General features: G+C 33.3%; 1 protein-coding gene across 4 annotated transcripts; it reads right to left on the bottom strand.

Moving 5' to 3' along the window:
- Positions 1-497: 497 nt before the first annotated feature.
- Positions 498-5,922, bottom strand: LOC122015494. 4 transcript variants are annotated; one of them, XM_042572414.1, is made up of 8 exons: positions 5,618-5,922; positions 4,375-4,479; positions 2,971-4,154; positions 2,689-2,779; positions 2,286-2,495; positions 2,117-2,196; positions 1,951-2,044; positions 498-1,438 (listed from the first exon to the last, which is right to left on the bottom strand). In XM_042572414.1, the coding sequence occupies exons 3-8, from the start codon at positions 4,048-4,050 to the stop codon at positions 870-872; spliced, it is 2,124 nt and encodes a 707-aa protein (XP_042428348.1). In that variant the 5' UTR covers positions 4,051-4,154; positions 4,375-4,479; positions 5,618-5,922; the 3' UTR covers positions 498-869. The 4 variants fall into 4 exon arrangements, with proteins under 4 accessions (XP_042428348.1, XP_042428347.1, XP_042428346.1 ...); XM_042572413.1 differs by lacking the exon at positions 4,375-4,479 and having other exon boundaries at positions 4,685-5,922; XM_042572412.1 differs by lacking the exon at positions 4,375-4,479.
- Positions 5,923-27,803: the final 21,881 nt, after the last annotated feature.

Here is a 27,803-nt window from a genome sequence, read left to right as displayed (position 1 = left end):
TAACCAAAGATGAAATGTCCCATATTGTAACAACCATGCGCTATAGCCGCTAAAACACAATGTTATTAGAAATAATCAGAATTAACGTCTTTATTATAACAATTATAAAATTGTAACGGCTATAATTATATAGTAATTATAAACTCATAGCTGCCACATTATAATTATATAGTAATAATGAACTCATAGCTGCCACACTACAATTATATAGTAATTACAAATTCATAGCTACCACAACAGTGTTAAAACTAAGGATAATTTTAAAAAGTAAAATGTACATTAATAAAATGAAATGCTCTTTTTGATAATAGATAAAAAAGGACCCCTTTTAGTATTCCAATAAAAAAGGATATCTTTTATTTTTTACCCTAAAAAATTTATTAAAAATAGATTAAATATAATATGTACAAACTAGTTAGTATTTAAATTGTTTAAAATATTTTAATCAAAATACAAGAAAGTGTTCTATGTATGTATTTGAAAGAAAAGATCAAACATGAAGTCAAATGGTGTCCAAATTCACTGTCATTGTTACCAGCAATAGCAATGACGAACTGAAAGGATATTGTGTTATACTTCATTGCCTTCTGCTATACATTGGCACCCTCAACACCCCTTTCTTCTTCCCTAGAGTTAAAAACAAAAAAAAACAAAAAACAAAAAACACAATGATGACTGTTATATTTTGATCATTTTACTCTTTCAAGGAAACAGTACAGCGAACCTCATCATCCTCTTATCTGCCTTGTATCACCCAAAAATACATGTCTCGATCGAAACATACTTTGTTGATCTCTAACAATCAGGCTGTTCTTGCCTCAAATGTCTCTCTTCGAGTTATTCACAGTCGTACAATGTCAATGATCAATTCACAGCCTGACGGGCAATCCAAAATTGTGGAAGCACCTGATTGCCCCATCATTTCCTGCTGTTACAATTACTGAACTCCATGCGCCCGCTTCCTCTGTCGGTGCGAGGCTCCAACAATCTGGATGGAGTGGCGGGTGGGGTTCGCGGCAATCTTCGGGTTGTTGCAACGGTAGCTTGGTCTGGCAAGAAAGTTTCTCCTCCGGCCATGTGGCAGACGATCTTGATGAACCATCAGAAAACAGCCAGGCACCCAGAGAGATGCAGTCTGGATTCTTAGGCCAAGGGAAGGATTCTGATGTTGCTCTGCGGTGCTGCTGGGTAGGAATCTGAATACCGTTACTTGCTATTGTTTCTCCATCGACCATGCCAGGCCATGGCAATGCAATGGATACTCCTTCGGAATGGAAGAACTCTGACGAATAGACTAACTTGGCGGCACCTGCGGGTTGTTGTTTCTCCAATTTCTCATAACTCCAGATGTAGATGTTTGAGTCCTCACCGACTGATACAATATGCCTTCCATCGGAAGAGAATGATGCAGATAAGTGGCATTTGGACTTCCGGGGACCTACATTGCATGATAACTGAAGCTTAAGCGTCTAATCAAAGTAACTTTGTCGATAAAGGCATCGATCGAGCAATGACCAGTTCAAACTCATATTGCAAAATGATATGCACACCATTCTAGTCACAACTATATATCCATGCTTCCTCTTTCACAAAGAAATAGACACTACCAATGACCTACTCAAGAAGGTTTACCCTTGACTAAATATACGTAATTTGTTACCTCACGAAGCTTCGAAATATCATCATTATCATCTTCGACTTAAAGAATCAATTGTCGTGTTTATTTCACAAAAAATTTTATGTTTGTGACAAAAGATATCATTTAGGAATTTTTCAAAATATTTTCCGGTTGAAACAACTTAGAACAAATGAAGTCCAAAACCACTATCAAACTACATCTAAATTTACTTGCATGAATTTGCATATTTAAGTTTGAACCATCGAATTGGCAAACAAATAAGAATCATCATTCACTTTAAGATGAAGTTTGAAGATGAAAATGATCTCTACCTTTAAATTTTTGAACGACATCAGTCCCATCGCAGATGCGAATTAACGAGTCTGCTGTTGTGATCATAATTCTTTTAGAATCTCCAGGAGCAAACTGTGAGAACAAAATCTATGATTGAACAAAAATTTTACCAAGAAATCAAGTTTAAGGATTTGAAATATTAACCTGGAACCCAGTGATCCGCTTGCCAGAAGATTTCTTTTTACCAAAAAGGCACAATTGCAATGCAAGTTGGCTTGGTTTAACTATGCAATACACGAGAACAGAACGATGAACATTATAAAGATGAATCATAACCAATATAACAGAGGAACAATGCACAATATGTGAGTACCTGAACAATCATAAAGGCGGCAGTTCCCTTTGATTGAACCAACTATAAAACCCTCTCCATCTGGCTGGTAACATACAGCAGTTACCATGTCCCTTAAATCCACCCAATCAATCACACGGTTGTCTAGAATTTCCCAAATACGAACTTTGCCATCAATCGAACCACTAATGAAAATATTTTCTTGAATAGGGTTGAACTGAATGCATGTCACTGCTTACCAAAGAAAATAAAGGGAAAAAAAATCCATCAATAGTTGACAATTCTCAAAAAAGATAGTAACAATAGACATGAAATTTTCAAAGTACCAACTTCAAGGTGAAACACATGTAGGAGAGTATCGTACAAACTTTAAACAAATACTCCAAAGTAACCATAAAAGAACAATGTTACAATTCTTAATTACCATAATCATTGTGTTGGAAAATTTTAAGGCATTCAGAGGAGCCTACTTTCCACAGACGAACAGTTTTATCTTTGGAGGATGTCAGTAGGCACTGCAACAAAAGGATTGAAGTCAGCTAAAAATGGTTGAAAGTAGTATTTGTACAACAATGGCTATAAGAACTCCTAGATCATCTTCAAGAATGAGTTACAGCTGAATCATGAGCGTGGATAGATATTTTTAAGGGGGACAGAAAACACAATCACTTTAGGATAAAGAGGTGAGTTAGTTATCAGCACTTACATCAGTTTGCGACCAAGATAGATCCAAGATATCACTTGTGTGTCCTTTCAATTCATGTAATGGGGTTTCCTCAATTTTAAAGAATTTTTTTGGAATGAGAACAGGAGCCGAATTATGGCCTCTTCCTGCAAACATATAAATGCCTTTAATTTTATCCACTAATTTCGGTGAGAATAGAGATTCATCTGCACTGTTAAATCTGCAAGAACTTTCCACTTGAACAATCTGCCAAATATGTACAACACAATCTTCACCGCCGGTTGCAAGATACCTTCCATCTGGTGAAAATTTCATGGTTGTTATCATACCCTCGTGTGCCTGAATTTCTTGACCCAGGTAGAGTGCCGTGAATTCCATAAAATTTTTCTTGTACTGATAAACTTTTGTCCTCACCGACTTAGATATTTTGGGCTTTTTAACTGAAACATAATAATACTTGTTTGATTCTGAAGATTGTTGCTTCCTTTTTGTTAGACTTCTCCACCACTTCAAATATTTTATCTTCTTTGCATCATTTGTGCAAGTAGTTACTTCCCCACAAGGGACTAATTCTTTTCGAAAGTATCTCTGAACAGAGGATGACATACCGAGAGCATTTTCAAAATCATGCAGTGTCATCAGGTTGTCTGAGCCAACTTCTTTGAACATACTGGGTACACCATCTTTCCCAAAATCATGGACCATGAATTTTCTACCAGTGTCCAGATCCCTAATGTAGTGGAAAGAATCCTCTGATGTGCTCACATCAGGAGATGGTAATGGGGTTGAATCTTCGCCCATTGTATTTGTAATTCTTTCCGAATACAGTTGCTCTTCTGTTGACACAAAAGTTGGTACTTCAGTAGAAATGGAACAGCCTACAGAAGATGGCACAAGCTCATCAAACCCAATTCCTCTAAAGAATCTTCTTCGCCTATCTTGAACACTCATAGGCTCCCTTGTCCATAGATCACAATTAAGGCTCCGCAACAATTGCTGACTTGTAGCAGGAGAGTTATCAGATGTCGAGGAACGAATGGAATTAGTGATCTCATCGTTTGCATCAAAAAAAATTTCTTCCCCTTCATCAAAGCTCATCATTTCAATCAGAATTGGTTACCATTTAGGAAGTTCTTCCTTGTATTTTGAAGAAACTTCAATTCCACAAGGCAATTGAGCATCACTGTTGTAGCTGCAATAGTTAACTGAAGATACAATTGAGAAAAAAAAGGAGATAATAATTAGAAAATCGAAAGCACCATAGAAATAGGTAATTCACCTAGGCAACAGAAAAGCAGCATAAGCTTACTGAATTGAACAATCTAGATATCAAAGAAAAAGGGAAACATAAAGAAAACCATGAACAAAGAAGACAAAACAAGTTATCTATTCAATTTCTAGCAAACCATGGATATCAATACAAACCTAAATCACTACTTGAAGCTCTGAATATATCACTGATAACTTCGAATCTGAAGACTAACCACAGCAACTAAACAAGTTTAGTAGAGAAGGGTAAAATCTTTATTCCTGAAACTCGAGAAACCCAAAAAATCAAAGTGAAAATACATATATTTTAATGGTAAGCCCACAACAGTTGAAGCCGATGCACCAATAGCCATCTTTCAGAACACTATTGCATAACAATAAATATTTTTTATATCAGGTCACATGTAACTCCATACAAATTATTCGAAGCAGGATTAAAGAATGTAAAAAATCCTACTGGAAATACCTTCAATTCAACAGCGAACGCGCAATTCGCGGATTAAATGGCGCGCGCGTCGCACAGCGGCTTCGAAGGAGAAGTCCAGGAATACTCACCCAAACCTCGCTCCCAGTCCAAAGCATGGGGTGATGGATCGACGTCTATGCTACAAAGGACGACACAACTCTATGGAACCCACTTTGATGCAAGGAAAGCAAACCAAAAACCTAAAAAAAAAAATGGAGTAGCCTCTAGGTAGCCGCACTCCAAGCCGAAATAGTAGCCTGGACTGGAGCCCGCACGAGCCTTATACACGGGCGGCGGTGGGCACGCCTTCCCAAAACTCTCTTTCACAAAGCAACAGAGGGTAGCATGAGAAGAGAGGAGGGGGTAAGGGAATAGAACATGAGACCCAAAACTGTGTTTTTTTTTTCCTTAGTCCTCTGCGTTTAGGTGTGTCAGTAAAGCTACAAGCTTGGCCCGTTGGCGGCTTGGCGTTCCGTTCTCTTTCTCGGCAGCAATAATGACACTTTTTTTTTTGTATCGCAGCCGCGGAGAAAGAAGCGTACAGCCTGGTGTCTAGCCCGCACAGAGCTACTGAAAGCGATCGTTCGGGGGAGGCGATGTTGCCATCGCCACCCACCCAACAAATGCCTCTCAGTCTCCTGCGGAATGTTAATTCGCAGTTATAGCATAACTTTTGCTCGTCCTCGACCTAGAAATACGGCGACGGGCGTTGGGGTTTCACCTTTCCAGCTCCAAAACGCTCGCCTCGGCCATTAAAGGCGCGTCCTTCAACGCTTCCAAACCCACATCCGAAGATCGCCGCCCATACCGACGCATCAAGATCCAACATTTTGCATTTAATTTCGATCGGAGCAGGACCAGGGACGAAGATTCCGCATCGATCGAAGAAAAAAAACACGACTTTTGAGAACGGGGTCAGATCGAAGTACTTACGCGTGAAGTAAAACCGCTCCCTTTGGCCCTCCGGCACCCTCCTCATCGCCTCGCCTCCGCCGACGGCGATCGGGGTACAAAAACAACGGCCACCGACAAGAACGATAATTCGATCAACCCAAGCCTCTCGACGTCGAATTTGGTAGATCCGCTGCCGTCCATCACCGGGAGTTGGATTGGGATCCCAAGGGGACGCTGGTCGTCATCGAGGAAGGAGGAATCGAGAAGTCGGTGGCGGTGGGCGATCCAGAGTTAATTGTGCGGAGGAACAGGAAGCCAGCCCGATGAGATGGCACTTAGTCATCATTTGGTCCTATTTAATATTTACTTAGCCACATGTTTAATCTTAATTATTTTGATTATAACACGAAATCTTCATTTAACCCCAGCAGTTTCTAAACCTGTTTAAAAAAACCTAAATATTTTCAAATATTCCTCATCTCACCCCTAGTCACTCACACAGCGACATTAATTTTACGAGTAAAATAAAAAACAATAGCATATTAAAATATATTATCCTGAGCCATTTCCCTATTTATTTCTTAATTCATTTATTTGACGGCGTAAAATAAATTTTAATTCCTTTTATATTTTTCTTAACTTTTTTTTACTGCCTCAATCAAATTGAAATAAATGGAAGGAAGATTGGTATTATTTGTTCCTTTTTTTATTTCCTCTCCTTCCTTTTAAAAAAGAATATTAATTATGCAAAATACATGATTTAATTATACAATGTATGGCAAGTAATATTTGAGGATATCATTCTGACGTAATCATGTTATATATATATATATATATATATATGTATATCTATATATATGCTAAGCGACTTTTTATGTAGGATCATGAACAAAATTTGATGTGGATTATTTGACGTGATCAAAATTCAATTTTTTTAATTTTTCTCTTATCTGCATGTAACAACTTTTTTCTCCCATCTACATGCAACAATTATAAAATTCTCATTTCTCTTTTATCTGATTGCATGTAACAAATTTGCTGCTAATTTTTAAAGGTGATGTAGATATTACAACGTTGTAACAACTACTACACAATAGCTGCTACACGTTGTAGCAGTTTTTGTATAGTAGCTGGTATAATGTGTAGCAGTGTTATTGTGTAACTACTATGCTGTAATAGCTACTGTACCGTTGTAGTAACTACAGCATCGCTGTAGCAGCTTCTACACCGCTTAGTAGCTTCTGCACCGTTGTAGTAGCTACTACATCGTTGTAGCAACTACTACACCATTGTAGCAGCTTCTGTCCCCTTGTAGTAGCTACATAGTAGCTGCTACAACGTTGTATCATCACTTCCACAATAATTTTTTGCATGTAATAATAGGAGAGAAGATAAAATTTCATTTTAATTTAAAAGGAAAGAGAGAAAAATTATTGTATGCATATGAAAGAGATTAAAAAAATTATATTTTGGTCACGTCAGATAGTCCATGTCGAATTTCACTCACGGTCGCGCACAAAACATCGCTTAGTATATCAAAAATATATATATATATTTTCAGAGTGATGTGATGGTTGAGATATAAAATATTACTCTATGAAATATATATTTGAGTCGAAATTTGATATGTTTGAGCATGTCTTCACCCTAGCTTAGTCACCTACATTAATGGCTAAGACATAAAATGATAGTTAGAATTTTAAAGGTAAATATTGGTGAATTATTGAATGGTTGGGGACATAAAATATAACCTTTTGATTTTTTGCCGACATTGCCTCATTAGTTGAAATCTCATAAATGATCTTTCCATGAAGTTCTCTTTATTGACCATCCATCATTCAAAGTTACGAACATAAATCCTCCAATTTCAACATCTCTTGTCAAATCTGTCTGCCAAAAACCATCCGGGAGGAATTAAACTAATCACGGAATCATTAGCGTTTAATAATTAATTAATCACAGGACAAAACCAGAAGGAATAAAGAATGCATATATTTGAGAAGTGGAAGGTCGAAGGATCAACAAACCCTAATCCTGTCTGTCTGTCTGTCGTCTGCTTGTTTGATTCTCCTGCGCTTTTTGCAAAAGGGCGCCTTGATTTTTTTTATTATTTTTTTTACTTTGTGGTTTTGTCTTTGTTGGGAAAAACCATCGATCCTAGCTAGGGTTTCTTGTGGTTGGATTTGGAGACAAGCAGCTGAGAGGGCCCCTTGGAATTTATGACCCTTTTGAGCATGAGTAATCATTTAATGAAAGATTGTTCCACCTCAATTGTTAGTTAGTAATGAAAAATGATGGACGACAGCAAATGAAATAGTATATTTGATTTTATCACTGGGCGACTGCCTACTTTTGCCTCACGACAATAATAGATCTTTTTTATTTTTCAAACGGATTGAGTTAATTGATATATTTTTAATAAATAATTGATTTAAAAATACATAGATAATTCTTTAGGAGCACTTTTTAATTTTTTTAATTTTTTAAATAAATAATTGATTTAAAAATACTGGGTTGATAGTCATTTTAATCAATGTGACAATATTTACATTACAATAATTATGATTTTATAATTGTTATAGTGTGTATTTTAATTCGTTCAAAAATATTCATGTTGTAGCAGCTATGATTTTATAGAAGTTACCACACGGATTTGACCTCATCTAATATTCATGTTGTAACAACTATACTATTACAACCCAGATTTGTTCTGTTTAACAACATTCATATTATAACAAGTATAAACAGCTATACTATTACAATCCAGATTTGTTCTGTTTAACAACATTCACATTATAACAGGTATAAATCGTAACTATTATAATTTTTCTATAGTTTTGTAACTGGTACAATGCGGACTTATCTTGTTTATAAATTAATAGATCAATTCAGAATTTAATGCATGTTGTAAAAAATAATAATATCGAATAATATATCTAAAGTACCGTCATTTTATAGGGGTTGGGACTCTCCTCATAAAAAATTAATTTAATTTTTCATATCAGATATTAAATTGATAAGAACCATGAAAGTTATGGATTTTAACGTCACCGTCCCAAATTATTTATAGAAGCTTCTCCATTTATAGTGTTGTCAATTCTAAGATATGAGATTAAAGAGAACGATAGCGGTACATATTTTTTATATAAAAAATAACCGGTGAAAATTACTAATAAGTCATTAAAAAAAATTTAGTGTAAAAAAAACATTAACTTAATTTCATTAGGCTTAAAAAAGTAGTTAGTAAACAATCAAGATTCTTAATAAAAATAGTAGGTTAATAATAATATCAGGTTTTGAGAAAGAAATGGCTCGATAGTGAGATACATTTTGATATATTTATTGAAATTTTTTTATCATTAATTATCACTATTAGAACTTTACATTGATTGATGATAGATCCTCTTCTTAGAAGAAATATAATGAAATCATGTGGGAATAAACAAAGGGGTCAAGTTTATGATGTCTATAATGCTAAATCAGTATATTAGGTGGGGACAAAGGAAGGGCTGTGGTCAGATGTAGTAAATAGAATCATACGTAATTAAGAAAAGGATAGATATGACACAACAAGAAAATCTAAAAATTTCGATCGCTAAAAGAAAATAGAGATTGATTAGACCTCGAATATTTGGGACGTATTTTTTTTAATTTTTGTTAGGACCATCTACGTCACTAAATAAGTGATAGAATTATAAAATTGACGTTGCTAATTAATGACGAAATTAGAATTTCCCGTCACTAACTAGCAATCTATACACACGATCTGTGATCTTTTCCGTAGCTAATTTTAAGCAAAAGTCACCCAATTTTTGCAATATACAACTTGTTTACATCCACAATACACATACTAACCCGGTATAAAAGTAATGGAGATGACGTACTGGGTATGTAACTCTGTTGTTGATAGAGAGCAGACTTCAAACTAAAGAGAAAGGGGCTCCTTTTTCCTCTCTACACACCTGAGAGAGAGCAAAGGAAACGTTAGAGCAAGAACTAGGAAGAGGATCCTAGACGCAGGCACTCCGACGCTCAAGTCAGTACGATATTCGGGCTAAAAGTGCAAAGAAAAAACAATAGTTGCATAATGTCAAGTTTATAAAAATGTATTGCCAACTAAAAATGTGAGCATACCTTGTTATAACCGAAAGAATTAAGATATCTCTACAATGGTATGATATTATTCACTTTGAGCCTAAACTTTCATGATTTTATTTTTGGGCTATGCCATCATATTCTTTCTCATGTGTTTTGAATGTGGGATTATGTTTGCAATCTTACAACCCCAACAATCCCTCCCCTCTCAAAAAATGACCACAAGATCCCCTCAAGCAGAAAGCATATCCATTTGACGTTCGATTCTCGACCCACCAAGTTTTCTTGCGCCTTGGTCCAACTGACCTACTAGAACTTCCTTGCCTAGCCACAAATAGGACTTCATGCTCTTCAGTCTAATCAACCTACTAGGACTTTCTTACCTAACCGTAACTAGGACTTTCTGTCCCTCGGTCCAACCGACCTACTAGGATTTCTTGCCTAGTCACAACTAGGACTTCCTGCCTGGTGTCTGGTTCTCTTGATCTGGACATGAGAACCCTCACTTCCTTTGTTCGAGGTCAATATGCTACTCACATGGCTCGATTAGATCATAGCTCTTGTGCACAGTCGACAGTTAGACTATAGTTCTTGTGCACAGTTGACGATTAGTTCAATGTGGGACTGTATTTATAACCTTACAACTCCAACATACCTCACCGACGGAGAGAACCTCTTTTATATCACCTCTTATAACCTCCATAATAATGAGGAAAAAAGGAATATTTGGTATCAGAATATGTCTGATAATGGAAGATGTACAACTTGGAAGATGTGCAGTCATCCTTAGAGGAATATTCTGTTACTAGTATATGAATCACTTCTTATAACTTCTGCCATCAATGAGGCAATCAAGAATGTCGAGTGATGGAAGATGTATAACCACCCTTCGAGGAAGGTTCCATCACACATATATATTATAGTAGTAGAATATTCTCTGACGTGTTATTACAATTTACTAATAATGTTATCCCCTAGAAGTATCTCGGTTGGATCTTTACCCAATCTCCTATATACTATGATACATGTTTTTGAAGAGGGGGGAGACAAGCCCCAGAAGATCTGATCGAAACTTTGGACCGATTGGTCATATGCTATAAGACTTACACTTGAAATGTTAACCTAGGAGTCCGACCGACCCTACCGTCGACTAGGTTTGTACTGAGAATAACATCATACATTTACCTTATATATAAGTGGGGGGGGGGGGGGGGGGGGGCTAAGCCTTGTAAACCCGACCGACATTGTGATCGACTGGCCATAGTCTAGGAAGTCTAATCAGCTTTGGGGTCGACCGACCATATGCTGAGAGTTGTCTTAGTGCTGGCAGATAAGGAACTATGCCATGTAAATTTGACCGACCCTTAGGGTTAACCAAACCATATGCTGAGAGACGTGTTCAGAATAGGAGCTAGGTCTCATAAGTCTGATTGGCCTTTGGGCCAACTGCCTATAAACTGAATGAATACAAATAGAGCACTAGATCCCTCAAGTCTAGCCGACTCTCAGGTCATCCATCCTCATATCGAAGGTCTTAGCACTGAGGAGTGAGGAGCTAAGCCCGTTAAGAGTGACGCTCTAGCCGCCACCTCATCTTGATTTTGACCATCATCTCACCTTGACTTTGACTACCACACCACCTTTGGATTCGCTCGTAACATATCATATCACTAGTCTCCCTTTTAAGTCTAGTTGAAGGAGGCCCATGTTTGACTTACTAGACCCAAGTCTTATTGTCGTCCACTCACACTATTTGATGGTCTGACTAACTGACCATGCTTCTGACCGCCTCTTAATGTTGCATTTAATTTTATCCGTCTTGGAAAAAATGCATGTCAGACACTTTATATGCTAAGTCATGCACCGGTGATACGCGGGAAGGCGCTTGTTATCGAAATTATTTAACTATCTTGTCCATCATAAATGTCCTTTCCTAGACAAGTATCATGCACGTGTCCCATGAACTCTTAATTCTCTACCCTGACAACTTATGCATGCCTTTTTGTACGGACCTGCATCAATTCTATGGTTTTGATCTAACAACTACAACCAATCGATCCGTTTTGATCAGATGGTTGTGGTTAAAGAGCTTCTTATGACTTATGTTTAAAAACCCTAAGCGTTACAAAAGAAAATCACTTGCACCTCATCTTCTTCAACCTTTTCTTCCAGTGATTTCTATTAATGACCTTCCCTCTCTCGCGACTTGTATTAGTAAGTTCTTTCTCCTATCTTCCTCTCTTCTTCATCCATCCATGGCCGAAGAAACCTTTGCCCCTTGGTATACTTTCACTCCTTCCGACTTTGATAACTGCAATCTAGAGGTTCGCTGTCTATCCCTATAAATCCCTAAAAATTTTTGAATCTGTATTCCGACCTCCCAAGACCATCCTCTCGCCCTCCTCCTGGCTATATCACCTTTTTCAAGGATCAGCTTCTTGTGAGTTTATGATTTTTTATTCCCCGTTTCTTGTCTAACATAACTTGTTATTTTTGTTATGTTTGAGAGATATCCGAAGGCAATCACTTTATTGTTTGTACTATTGATTTTGATAAATAAAGATTCACTATTTGAGTACACTTTACTTATGTATTTGAATTGTTTTAAACTCATTTACTGAATGTCTGTAATATGATTCATAGCATAAGAGAACTTGTGATTGAATCACAACTAATGAGTGTTTTTACATGTATAATTATAAAAGTATTAAAATATTCCATAGTCAATGAATCGATGTATTCAGACATTATCAATTCTATGAGACTAGCACGGGTTATACTCCTTGGTCTAATCAAGCAGTTGTTACTAACTAGCTGGAAATATTGGGATGACGAGAGTTAAATGTGAATGCTAGTTATAGTAGCTTGTTTATTGGAGTGGTCTGCTGTAAGACTTTATATGGTTCTCTACATTTATGGATATGTTTGTGAAATTCTTACTGTAGCTCGACTGTAAGTTTCATTTGACTTGAGGTATTCAAGTCACCTTAGTCATAGAGACTTATACTTTGACATCTTAAGCGAAGCATCTCCTTGAAGATGTGAATCCGGGATGATTGGGTATAAGTCAAAGTGTCTGAAAGTGTTTAGATGGCCCACAAAGGATTCGCCGCTCCTTACGAGGAGACGTATACCCTATGACCATTTGTCAAAATTATTACTCAAAGTCTTTGCAAAGCATCACATGTTAAGAGTATGAGACTCTTAGACACATGTTGGAGTAATTTGAATCCATGGGAAGAGGAAGTATTACTTGGGCTAGGTGTGATATAGTTAGTCTAGTGGGGACAGACACATAGATCATATCCTGAACCAAATGGGTATAAGATGAGTAAAAGGATAAGGAATGATTCACTGTAGCTGCTGAAGGGTTTATAACTAGTTCTAAAATCAATTATGATTTTCTGATTAATTGAGAATTATGATGTGCTACTAGATGTCACTCATGATCGATCCATGATTAAATAGTTAATTATGGACTCCCAAGATAAATCAGGAACCTATTGGGTCACACACACTATGAGTATCTAAAACATAAAATAAGTTTCAGATAAAGAGATAAGATGTTTGGTTGAACCAAACGAAGGGCAAATATAGAAGATATTTTGTCAGAATGGAAATGCGGATGAACCACATCTCTTATGGAAGAGTTAGACCCTATTTGGTTTAGTAATAAACCAAATTAATTTAGTTTAAACCAAGTTTGTTTGTTTGTGAACTAAACTAAGAGGTTATTGGGCCAAATTTTGGGCCGGGTTTGTACTTTTTAATCCAAATCATCAAGAGAACCTATATATTGATATAGAAAGGATAAAATTAATAACCAATTCATTATTCAAGAGTTTAGGTTTTTAGAAAACCTAATCTGTCTCACTCCTCTCCCTCTCTTTACCATTGTCGCCCACCAAGAGACAAAGGAGGAAATTTTCTTCCTAAGCCTCTTCGCTTCTTCTTTCTTCTCTTGGATCACATCGCCTCCACGCTTGACTAGTATCTATCGGAGGTGAACCTTGTTGCTCACTGGAGTTGTTTTGAAGAATTCGGCATGGATATGAATAGAGGTGAGGTTCATGGACGTCACTAAAATTGATGCCCTTTTGCCTACGCATCATCCGTAAGGTATGCCTAGAATAATTGTTATTCTTAAATTTTTATTTTATGATTATGTTTACATGATTGTATCCTGCATGTATATAGTGTGTGTATTGTAATAAAATAGTTTTATTATAGTATTTTTACTTCTACTATATGTTTTGTGAAACATGTTATGTACACACCGCATCGGCATATCCCAACAGTGGTATTAGAACCTGATCGTGCTTCGACGTGATCATAAAATCTATTTTATGAATTATAGTAATCATAGTTTTATTGTTTTGGGTATTAAGGAAATTAAGGAGGTGGAAAATTATTTCTCGATCCGAGATTGGAATCCTATAGAATCGATTCGCTAATCGATTGACATGTCTGTCTATCGATTAAGCGTCCGAGCCAATCAATTAGTAATTCAAATTCACGACAAAAGTTTCTCTCAATCGATTGAAATTTTCTTTCAATCGATTAAGAAGCCAAACATCGCGAACATTGACCTCTGGATCGATTGGTCGATCGATTCAATCAATCTCAATCAATTGGCAAAAGTCGTCAATCGATTAAATGACTTGAAATCGTGAACAAAACATTTCATAATCAATTGATGAATCAATTGAGCATTTGAATTGATTAAGAGCTCTAAAATCGCAAATAGAGACCTCTGATTCGATTTGTTGGTTAATTCAATCTATCCCAATTGATTCAATCGATCATAATCGATTGGTGGAAGTCATCAATCAATTAAGCGACCAAAAGTCATGTACAGAGAACTTCGTAATCAATTAATGAATTAATTAAGAGCTCTGATCTCACATACAGAGAGTTTTGTAATCGATTAAGCATCCCTTGAATCGATAACCGAATCGATTAGGGTTATTCTATTCAAATGATAAAGGGTTGTAATCGATCACTTTATCGATTGGGAACTTTACAATTGATCAGTGAATTATGTCAATCGATTAACACAACTTAGATCGATCCTAAAAATTCTAATTTTCAAAATTCTGAAATAATTTAAGAAATTACAAGTAGGGAAATTGTTTCCTAATTAGATTTATTTAATTAAAAATTATTTCCTTAATATAAATATGTGATTAGACATGGAAATTTGTTTCCTAATCTAAATTAAGGAATTTTGGTTTATAGAAATTAAATCCTTAAACATATTTTATATCCAAATAAAATTATGATAACTATAAGTTTGTTAATGCATTATCATATCGTATGTCATATAGATGCATTAATTAATTTTACAAGACTAGCAAATCATGCCTCGTAAGGTAAATGAACTAGTAGATGCTCCATTGAATTAAAAAAGCTAGGTGGAAATATGCGCTCAAGTTTACATAATATCAAAGGTATTCTGTTTTTAACCAAAATATTTTTGATGTCATAATAACCCTTGATGTCAAATCTATGAAAAATAGACTTAATTCTGTGAGTGCTTATCCAACATTATTAGGAAGTAAGTCATGGAAAACTATTGGAATAAGTCTTTGCATGAACATGTGACAATCATGACTTTTCATTCCAAACATTTTTAATTAGGTCATATTTGAGGCATGCCCATTAGGGAATTTGATTTCTTTCAACCAATTAATAATGCTTGCTTACCTTCTTTATCCAATGTATAACAAGTCTTTGAAAATTTAATGGTTGTTTCATTATGATGCAACTCAGGTTTGCTAGCTAGCTATTTCAATTTCTCACGTGATTTTACTGTATCTTTGGTTTTTCCAAGAACACTAATTGCAGTATTGAAGATATTATTGAAGAAATTTTACTCAATATACATCACATCTAAATTATATCGAATGAACAGATACTTTAAATATGACAGCTATCAAAATGTTCCTTTTTTTTCCAACCATACTTGTACACCCTAACAATGTATTTATTTAATTCATCAGAATTAGTCTGAGTTACTTGTACAAATTCATAGTTGCCTATTTTCTCAATGATTTCTTCACCTGACTTAATTGATGGCAAAAGTTTTAGACCATTTTATTCTTTATGAAATATTTCTTATTTCACTTGAAAGGGTGCTCAACTGGTAAAAATTTATGATATTTATTAAACTAAGATACCTTAATTCCCATTGTAAGATAATGAAATTACATCTGACTCTGTTATATATAATGTAGACATGCTAATTTACTCGCGTGATCCACCCTAACAACATTGATATACTAAAAAATTACTAATCATCCATAATAAAGCAACATGCATGATAAAATTAGTTTTACTTGTAATATCATAAGTCTCCGACCCTATATTCCATATTTCATTCAGCTTGACAATTAGAAGTTGTAAAAAAATCTATATTCTATTTTAGTTTTTTTTAGATCTGGAATAAACATAGTAAGGAATATGAATTTATATTTTATGCACATTCATAGCGATAAGTTATATAGTGTTAATATGATAGACCAATATGAATATTGCTATCTATATTGACCAAATAGCTAAACTCTATCTACTGAAAGTCTCAATCTTATATTATGTATTCCATTATAAATGAGAGAAATGTTGTATCAAAATGTTTCCATACAGATGAGTTAGAGGGATGACACATTATATCTTCTTCATATACATGCTCATGATGTCACCTTATGTGGCTTATTGTTGCAGTAAATGTATAAAAGCATTGCAATCTAGTAGTTAACGAGAAGTAATACATAACTTTCCACAGTAACTTTTTATTCTTCTTCCCTTGTTGGTGTAATTTCTCTTGGGTCAAAGTTGATCAGATTGACTAAGTTTGAGTTGGCTCAAGTTTGAGTCTTGATGTTTGACAATGTATAAAGATTACAGGTGCAATTGTCCATATGGGATATCGACGGACAAAGGTTAACTAGAAAAGTTAAGTAAGTCAAGGTTAATCGGATACTTGACTAGGAAGTCCTAACTGAAGGTTAGGCAAGGGCAAGTCCAATGAAAATATTGGAAGAAGAAGAAAAATCCAAGTGGGTTAATGTTGACTGAACACTTGGTGTGGAAAGTCTTGGTGAGTGAAGCCAAGCATATTGGAAAGTCCTAATGAGTAAAGTTAGGCAGTTGAAAAGTCTTGGTGAGTGAAGTCAGACGATTGGAAAGTCCTGGTGAGTAAAACCAGGTGGCTAGAAACTCTTAGTGAGTGAAGCCAGAATGTTAGAAAGTCCTAGTGATTGAAACTAGATAGCGAGAAAAGTTGTGGTGAGTAAAGTCAGGTGAAAAGCCCTAGTGAGTGAAGCTAGGCAGAGAAAAATCCTGGTGAGTCAAGCCAGGTGGTGAAAAGCCCTAGTGAATGAAGCTAGGTAGAGGAAAATCCTGGAGAGTGAAGTCAGGTGGTGAAAAACCCTGGTGAGTGAAGCCAGACATCTAGAAATTCAGGTGGGTCAAGGCTGACAGGATATCTGGTGTTTGGAAGTCCAAGTGGGTCATGGAATACCATATAAGTACCCCATGGTGGGTTTAATGTGATCAACCAAGTCAAGTTCGGTTCTATGTATTTGATCCTTGTATTTAAGTGTACAGGAGCTTAGAAACATAAGAAGTTGAGCGGAAATACAGCTAGCGAGAAGGATGACACAGGAAGCAAGTCGACGGGCTCGGTGCATCCGAGGGACGAAGTGCTGTGAAAGAGTACAGTGGCAGACGAGAAAGAAGCACGTGACATTTCTAAGGGATGAGAAGCATGGGTGGAATACTACTTGAAGAGAGAAGGTCAAAGTCGGGTTCAGGTGAGCTCAATTCTGGAAGGTTGGAGGATTACCCAAGCGATTTGAGGAGGCAGTGACCGGAGAAAACATCGGATGGTCAGTATATAGTTGATCGATCTGGGCGCCCAGACTAGTTGATCTGAGCACCCCGACCGTCCAAGCACCCTGACCAATTTGGTATCGAAAAGCGCCTCGATGTAGTGGATCAACCTGGTTCATGTCAGCTTTGGTCCAGGCTCCTGAAGCAGGTCCGAGCGCCTGGAATGAATAAAAACTTATCTTCGCACCGTTATGAAGGTCATTGCTTGGTGATAGAGTTTGCCACGCTAGGAGCACCCAGACCGAGCCATGTCAACAAATGGTTAGATTCAACTAGCAGACTATAAATAGAGCTCTGGTCTCAATAGTTTTATACAACACTTGTAAACAAGTTCTGTACTTCAATTTCTAGTTATGTTCTTTTACTTTTCTAAGCTTTCAACATTGTAAGAGGCTACTATGCTTTTAGAAGAAGGAGATTTTAGTAAACTACATGCTAGAATGTATACTAAAAGTCTAGATTTTTGTAAACATTTATTATGAAATACGAATCACATTGGTCAAATATCTACATTTATGCTAAATGTAGTTGTCCATTTAATTTATATTGTAGATAACATGGTATGAGAAGACACACAGAAGTTCATGTTATCAGTTCCTTATAAATTATAAATAGTAGCTCACAACCAAGATGAAATGGGACAAACCATTGGAGTGGTTGTAGTGTAATTTGGTATTAGTTTATCTTGACTATAAAATTACACTAGTACACTATGAGTGTATTAAGCAAGACCATTTGAGGTAGTTTCTTTTTATAATGACAACATAAAAAAACAAAACTTCTGTTATTATGGAAATATGTACTCTTAATCATGATATAACAACAAGCACGTATACTTAATATTTATTTCTTTAATTATCAAAGGGTGCGATTTAGTTCATTAAATCAATAGGCCCGATAAGTTGGGAAATGATATTATCTATATGGTGTATTGTTGATTATAGAATAAAATTGTGTCCTAGTAATCTATGTTGATGATGTCCCCTTGAGGAGCTCATAAGGATTGTCATGTAAACCTTGCAGGTGGACTTAGTCTGACATGACAATAAGGTTGAGTGGTACTACTCTTGGAGCTAGATATTAATTGAGTTGTCAGTAACTCATTTAATTAATGTGCATTCAATATCTTAAACACAGGGATACTAATGCACTCATGATAAGAATGAGCCCATATTGTAATATGGGATTGGTGTGGTAGTGCAATAATAACTCTTTAGTGGTATGAGTTATTGTTGATGAACTTGAGTTGGGTGTTCGGGGCGAACACGGGAAGCTCAAGCTCATCGGGAGACCAAAACCAATTCCTCCTCTCAGTCCCTATTGTAGCCTCTTATTTATAAAGTCTTATATCCACTTAGAGCCAAGCTTCTTACCCATCTCTTTGTGGCCGGCCAAGCCAAAGGATGGAGCCAAGATCAATGGCCGGCCAAGCTTGGAGCCCAAGCAAGGTGGCCGACCACACATTAAATAAAAGGATGATTATAAATTTTAAAATTTTTCCTTATGTGGAAGCTATGGTTTTAAAAGAGAGTTTTAAATTTTAAAATCTTTCTTTTTATAGTTTTCTACAAAGGATTAAGAGAAAGGTTTGATATCTTTTCTTATTTGTAGTTAAAAGGAAGATTTTAATTTTTTGATAAAACTTTCTTTTTTGGTAACCATCCACATGTTTTAAAAGAGATATTTTAATTTATAAAATTTTCCTTTTATAACCAACAAGGGATTTAAGAGAGAAATTTTTCTATTAAAATTTCTTACAGGAAACAAATAAGGAAGTTTTAATTTTGTGTTTAAAACTTTCCTTGTTTGAAGCACAAGGAGGTGGCAGGCCATGACAAGCTTAAAAGGAAGTTTTAATTTTTTGTTTTTAAACTTTCCTTTTTAGTCATTGGCGAGGAATATAAGGAAGTTTTAATTATGTTTAAAACTTTTCATTTTTGCCAAGACCAAGGATTATAAAAGAGAAGGAGGGGGTTCCTCACCCCATAATACATCTTCTATTCTTCTCTTCTAATTCCTTGGTGGCCAGCCCTATTCTTTCTCTTCTAATTCCTTGGTGGCCGACCCTATTCTTTCTCTTCTCTCCTTTTGTTTTCTCTTTTGGAGGCCGGCGGCATCAATTGTGGGAGATCTCTTGGTGGTCGGTTAATTGAAGGAGAAGAAAAAGAGAAGGAAGCTCTCTTGTCTAGCATCCCTTGGAGGTTAGTTGGTGGCCAGATCTTGGAAGCAAAGGAAGAAGCTTGGGTGGATTTCCTCTTGGAAGATCGTCGCCCACACGACGCCCAAGAGAAGGAGAGGAATACAATAGAAGATCAAGAGGTCTATAAGCTACAAAAGGAATAACTAGTTATTAGTTTTCGCATTATAACATGTTCATCTTTTGTATAGATCTTGAAAAACCAAACACAAGAGGTTATCGATTTTAGTTATCGTTTTTGTCATCGATTTTATTTTTCTATTTCATGTTTCGATAATATATTTCTATTGAGGTCTTTATAGTTAAACATAGTTTACTGTAAGAAGTTAAATATCCAATTTCTTTGTGAGGCTTTGTCTAGGAAGTGATGGATGATCTCATACCCAAGAAGGCCTAGTGCCTCACCATGTTCAACCTGGAAGCCGATCTTTGAAATAGATATTTGATAACTTCTGTAATATAATTTATTTTGAAAGATCACATCAGTTAAACTTGGAGTAAAAATGTTAAGTATCGTTTCCAATCCAAGTTTAACTTATGAAGGACAATTTGGATTAATAATGTTAATCATCGTTTGCACTCCAAATTTAACTTTAGTAGAGCACATGGGTAGCTAGGATAGTTCTATGCTTGTACAAATTTTTGTACAAGGGAACTAGGATGGTATTCCGAGTAGCAACCAACACTACATTTCTCTTGGATTAGTAATCTTCTGAATGCAAACCAAGTAAATATTCTAGCCTCTTTCTTTATTTTATGCATTTAACTTTCTGTTTCTTAACAAGTGTTTGCCTAAGTTAGTCCAAAGATCGAGAAAGAGTATTCTTGTAATTTCATATAATTCACCTCCTCTTACCAGCCGCTCGGGGGCCTACAATTGATATCAGAGTGAGGACGTTTCGGAAAGACTAATCGTAAGTCGAAACAAAGAAATCAATAGTCAGACCAAGCCTCAACCGACCAAAGTTTGAGGGGGAGTTCACACGCTAACAACGTCAAATGGAGGTATTTCTACGAATAGATTTCAAAATTCTTTTAATAATAAAGTACGGTTTTGTAGTTCCTAAGGATCAATAAGGAGAAAGAAGAAAATCAATGGATGAAGAAGGAACAAAGTGATTTTGTAGCCAACAGCAGAGCGGAATACCACTTGCTAAGTGTATTACCATCTCAAGAAGTCAACCGCATTGAAAGCTACTCTTTAGCCAAAGAAATCTGGGAAAAATTCCTGGAGCTCCATGAAGGCATATTTGAAGCGAATCTCACACGATGAGACATTCTTCGGAATCAACTAACAAACATCCATCTGGAAAAGGGTGAGACGGTAGCTCAACTACATGCGAAGATTAAGGAGTTGATCACCGGACTAATCAATCTCTGCGAAACAGTAACCAACTGAGAGTCAGTCCGCTACACACTCAACATCTTCGCCAGAACTCTAGAGTGGATCTCGATCATTGACGCCTACTACATATCAAAAGATCTAGAGGTAAGCACACTGGAAAGCCTATTTTCGACATTAGAATTACATGAATCTAGATGTGCAGGTACAAGAAAATATTCAAGCCAAAACTTGGCACTAAGAGCCACCAAGAAGGATGAACCCAACTCAGATATTGATGTAGACCAAGAAGCTTATATGATAAGGAAATTTAAAAAGTTTTTTAAATCTAACAAATTTTAAAAAATACAGGCCAGAAAAAATCTAAGAAACAAAAGAAAGGTTCGATGTTACCATTGCCAAAAAGAAAGACACATAAAGGAGGACTACCCAGAACTCAAGAAGGAAAAAGACAAAGGGTCAAGGCGAACCAAGCACAAGAATCTCAAGACCACTTGGGATAAAAGTTTGTCATCTGAGTCACAACGAACCAAGCAACTTAAAAGCTAGCACCGATAAAGGGGGGCCACATCAGATTAATGCAACGATACAGGGGGAGAATCAAGTTTTAGATTTAATATGGTAAGTGAGGTATGTCTCTTACCTTCTGATCAATTATATTTTGGAATAAAATCCATGTCAAATAAATGAGTAAATTAAAAACCAAAAATAAAAAATTGAAAAAGGAGAATTGGAAATAAAAATAATATTAGCAAAATCATGTTTAATAGAGCATTTTGATAAATTAAAAATTAAAAATTAAAAATTAAAAATTGAAAATCTAAAGTAAAAGAAAAATTAGATCAATTGGAAAAGGAGAATGCAAGTTCACACAAACTTAGAAATTTTCAGAGGCTAAATTGGTATTATAGATTTCATAAGGGTCAAATCAGAAAAATAATAAGAAAATATATACCAAGAAAATTTCTGATTAATCCAGCGGGTAGAAACCTATATTAGGTTTCAAAATCATACTTAGGTTAAATTTTCATACATGTTTTAATTTTTTATTGCTTTAATATTTTTGTTTCATGTTTAAAATTGTATAAATATTTTTTCAAATTATTTATGTTCGAAATTAATTAGATCTTAATTTTTCCCTAAAAAGGATTTTATTACTTATATGTAGGGAAAATTTTAAAAATAAAATTATCTCTATATTATTTTTTATGAATTTTTCAACAAAAAATCATATTTTTAAAATTAAAATTATTTCGCAAAGTTATTTTTAAAATTTTAATTTTTTGTGATACAACATCATGTTCGCTGTCAAAAAAATGTTGTCAAAAATTTTCAACTAGTATTTAATTTTCTATGAAATTTTTATTAAAATGCTAATTTTTAATATTAAAAATTCTTGAATATTCAATTTTTAAAAGTTTATTTTTTAACGGATATAATTTCTATTTTACATACTTTAAAATTTTTACAAGATTTTTTAAATTTAAAATCTATTTTAAAATATTTTTTTATGAAAATATATCTCTATGTATAGAATAATTAATTACTATTTTAATTATTGTTGTTTTTTTAAACAATTTTATCTCTATTTCATATAAGCATGTTTAATTGACACAACAATTTTTAGAATTTTTTTAATAAATAGAAATAATTTTAAAATTATTTCTTTTAAAAATTAACTTTTAAATCACAAAAAAAATTAGTTTTGAAAAAATAAATTCCAGATTTTTTGTAAGTGTTAGTCATTGTGTAACCTTTAGTATTTATTACCCCTATTTTTAATATGATTAAAAGGAGAGAATTATATATTAAATCTAGGGGAGTTACATTTTAATTTACATATTTAATGCTTTAATTTACATATTCATTTACTTTAATATTTTATTTTACTCTAACTTAACTTAACTTGGGTTGATTCACATCAAAAAGAGAGAGATTGTAAGTACCCGAGATTGTAAGTACCCTGTAATAGTTTTGATATGATTAACCAAGACAAATTAGATTCTGTGTATTTGATTTTTGTGTCTAAGTGTGTAAGAGCTTAGAAACACAAGAAGTCGAGCAGAAGATGCAACTAACGAGAAAGATGACACGAGAAGTGAGTCAACGAGCTCCATGCCTCCGAGGAACGAAGTGCTGTAGAAAAGTATGTTGGCTGACGAGAAGGAAGCGCGCAGCGTTTCCGAGAGACGAGAACAAAGAACGGAAGACTACTCGAGGAGAGAAGGCAGGAGTTACCGGAGAAGGCACTAGACGATCAACGATCCAAATATTAATCCACTTAAACTTTAAAATTAACTTAACTAAACATTAAAAATTAAATTAAACCTTAAAATTAAGATAGAATTAAATGTAAAGTTAATTAACGTATTACATTAAAATTCTTTTAAAATAAATTTAAAAATCTTGAAAATATTATTATAAAAATTCATTTAAAATTAATTTTAAGATTATTTTAATTTTTTAAAAAATATTTTTAAAATTATTTTAATTTTTTTAAAAAATAATTTTAAAAACTATTTTTAAATTTTTTTAAAAAAATATTTTTTTTAACATTTAAAAATTATTTTTAAAATCTTTTAATTTTTTAAAAAATCTTTTAAAAAATATATTAAAATGTTTTAAAAATATTTTCAAAATTATTTTTAAAATATTATTTTACAAATATTTTTTAAAAAAGATTTTTAAAATCTTTTAATCTCATTTTAAAAATCTTTTAAATTCATTTTAAATATTATATTTAAAATCTTTTAAAAAATTATTATTTTTAAATTATTTTAATTTTTTTAAACATCTTTTTAAAAGTATTTTGGAAATATTTTAGAAAAATTAAAAATTATTAAAAAAAAATATTTTTTAAATAAAAAAATCTTAACATTAAAATTTAAACAATTAGCTAAAATCTAAAAATTTAATTAAAACTTAAACTTAAATTAAAACATTAATGAAATCTAACTTAAAATAAAACCTAAAATCAATTACTCATTCTAAAATAAATAATAATAAAATTAAAGCAAATCTTAAATATTTATTTAAAAAATCTTTTAAAAATATATTAAAATGTTTTTAAAATCTTTTTAAAATTATTTTAAAAGTCTTTTAAAAAATTATTTTACAAATCTTTTAAAAATCTTTTTAAAAAATTATTTTAAAAATCTTTTAATTTAATTTTAATTTTTTAAAAAATATCTTTTAAAAATTAATTTAATTTTTTTAAATTATTATAATTTTTTAAAATTATTATAATTTTTTAAAATTATTATAATTTATTAAAATTATTTTAATTTTTTAAATTATTTTAAATTTTTAAAACATCTTTTTAAAATTATTTTGAAAATATTTAAAAATTATTAAAAAAATATCTTTTAAATAAAAAAATATCTTAACATTAAAATTTAAACACTTAGCTAAAACCTAAAAATTTAATTAAAACTTATACTTAAATTAAAACATTAATGAAATATAACTTAATATAAAACCTAAAATCAATTACTCATTCTAAAATAAATATTAATAAATTTAAAACAAATCTTAAATATTTAACTAATTAAATTAGTCAACGGTACTTAGTTTTAATTAATTAAAATCTAAGTTTAAACCTTTTTTAAATTTATAAATAAAAAAATAAAACTTTAACTCGAAACTGTAACAACTTTAATGAAATCCAAAATTAATTAAGCTTAAATTAAAGCTTAATGAAATTAATTTTAAACTTAAAGTTTACTTAAATTAATCAATTTAAACCTAAATATTAATTAAACAATTAATTAAATTGATTAAATTTAATTAACTTAAACTTAAAATTTAATTAAATAATTAATAAGTAAACAATTAAAATTAATTGAATTAAAGTCAAAACATTAATCTAAACTTAATTGATAATTTAGTATAACCTCAATTGAAAACTCAAGTTAATTAATACCTTATTTTAATTTAACCTAATTAAAATTTTAAACTAACTTAATTCAAATCAATCAAATTACGAATCAATTAACTTAAATCTCAATTAATAACTAAGTATTATTAATCTAAAATAAATAATTAATTTAATTATTCTAAAAATTAATTAATCAATTTATACTTAAATTAATTACAACATAATCCTTAATTTAACCTAAATTAAAATATAATTAAACTTAACTTAATACAATTAAAATTTAAATAATAGTTAATCAATTTGGATAATATACAATCCAATTTAGTTTTCAAGTAAACTATTAATCCAAACATAAACCTATTAAATACACTTAATTCGAACTTAAAAATTCGAACTTAACTTATCTTTAACTTAATAAAGTATTAGTAATCAATTGATTCATTTAGTCTAAAAATTAATTAATTTAATCATAGATTAATCATACTAGAATAATTAATTAACAATTGATTTAAACACTCTCAAATAAATCAAACTTAACTTATATGACTTTTCAAAGTTACATATTTTCTGAAAATCGTTATTTCAACACTAAGTCTCTCAAATAATTAGATAGAGCTCCTTGATAACCATAGGTGTCAGGTTAAGGGGGAATGTCAACTTAGGGAGAGGAAGAATTAGAAAAAAACTTAGAAAAACTTTTTCAAACTCTTGAAAAATATTATGAAAATATTTTTAAAACTATTTTGCTTAATCTTTTTGAAAAATGTTTTGAAAGTCACTTTATAACTTTTAAAATTGTTTCAAAAATTATTTTAAAAAAGTAACTTTCAAAAGTTACTCTCAAAATTATACTTTAAATCACTTTTGAAAAGTGTTCTGAAATTTGTTTTGAAAAATTAACTTTCAAAAGTTGCTCTGAAAGTTAAACTTTAAAAAATTACTTTACAACACCACATTAAAAATTATTTTAAAAATTACTTTTGAAAAGTGTTTTGAAATTGGTATTGAAAAATGGTTTGCAAAATTCTTGCAAAGTTTATCTTTGTAAAATGTTTTGTTTTTGAAAACTTTTTATCCTCCCTACAATAAACTAACAAGTTTTTATGCTTACTTTGAAAAATTTATTACTTGATATACTTACTTGTGTATGTCAACATTTCATACTTTTGTACACTTGTATGCATTTTTTTTATGAATGTCAAAAGGGGAAGGTTAGGATTTAAGTATGAAAAATAAATAAAACTTAATCCTAAAATGATTAAGAGAATAAAACTTACTTGTTTCATGTTAGATTTCTTTTAAAGTCATTTTTTTTACTATATGTTTGCATATTTTTCTAACTTTAACTTAAGTTGTCATTGCATCAAAAAAGGGGAGATTGTTAGTGTAGTTGACACCAATGATCAAACCTAAGTTTTGATGAATGACAAGTGGATTAAAGTTAGATGTGTTGTTGATCTAACCTTGTTATCGAGTGCACAGGGTTGACTAACTTGATAGGTCAAGAGGACCATACATCAGGCAAAAAGTTCGATCGAGATATGCAATTTTTGATTGGAGAAGTCTAGATGTGGGATTCTGGCAGGAGGTCAAGATGTTCGATTCTCGATGAGTTAATGTCCGAATGTGCTATTCTGGTAGGAGGTCGGTGTTAGTATCCCGGGGTAGTTTTGATGTGATCAACTAAGTTCATTTATGTCCTGTTATGTTTGATCTATATGTCTAAGTGTATAGGAGCTTAGGAATAGAAGAAGTCGATCGAAAGATACAGCTAGTGAGAAGGATGACATGGGAAGGGAGTCACGGGCTCGGTGTATTCGAAGGATGAGATGCTGCGGAAGAGTATACCGATGAACGAGAAGGACATGTGCGATGATCCGAGGGATGATAAGTCGGAAAGGAAGGATGCTCAAGGAGAAGGTCAGAGTTGAGTTCGGGTCAGCTCAACTCTAGTTAGTCGGAGCATCACCCACGTGAAGAGATCAGCAAAGGAGTTGATATACCGTATGAAAAGCGCCTTCCATGGATGGAAGACGCCTTCAATGAACAGTATGAAGGCACCTTCCAGCCTTTGAAGGTGCCTTCCGATAGTCGTTAACCGCGGATAGAGTTTTATCTACAGCGGATAAAACTTATCCGATGGAAGACACCTTGGACCTCATTGGAGATACCTTCAAGTTACGGATAGAGTTTTCCAAGGACTATGAAAAGACCCCTGGACCTAGGAAATTCACTTTTTAGTCATTCTGTGAGTTGTCAATGTCTGTAAGAGGCTACTCTACCTTCAACAAAAGAGTTTTTCTAGTAGAGTTTTCTTCAACGCCTTGGATTAACAACCACCTAGGTTATAACCAAATAAATAGATTATCCTCTTAATTTTCTTTAATTATTCAGTTTTATTATTTTATTTATTATTATTGTGCTACTAATCAAATCAAAAGAACGAGAAGGGGTTACCTTTTTCCTTATAAGCAATTTACCCCCCCCCCCCCTCTTGCCAGCCCCGCTGCACCAACAAGTGGTATCAGAGCTCAACCACTTCAGAAGGACTAACATCCGACTGAAGTACAAAGACAATGGTCGGACTGAGCATTTATCCATCAAAGTTCGAGGGAGACTTCCTGCAATGGAAACGTCGGATGGAGGTATTTTTTAAAATGGATTTTGAAATTCACTTAATTATAAAATATGATTTAGTAACCCCCACAGACCAACAAGGAGCTGTGAAAGAGGAGCATTCATGGACAAAGAAAGAACAAGCGGACTTCGTAGCTAACAGACGAGACGAATTCCATCTTCTAAGTGTGCTACCTCCGCAGGA

The sequence above is a fragment of the Zingiber officinale genome, chromosome 8B (genome assembly GCF_018446385.1).
Source record: "Zingiber officinale cultivar Zhangliang chromosome 8B, Zo_v1.1, whole genome shotgun sequence".
Taxonomy (NCBI): domain Eukaryota; kingdom Viridiplantae; phylum Streptophyta; class Magnoliopsida; order Zingiberales; family Zingiberaceae; genus Zingiber; species Zingiber officinale.
Note: the sequence above shows the minus strand (reverse complement) of the source record. Positions and strands in the feature narration are given on the sequence as shown.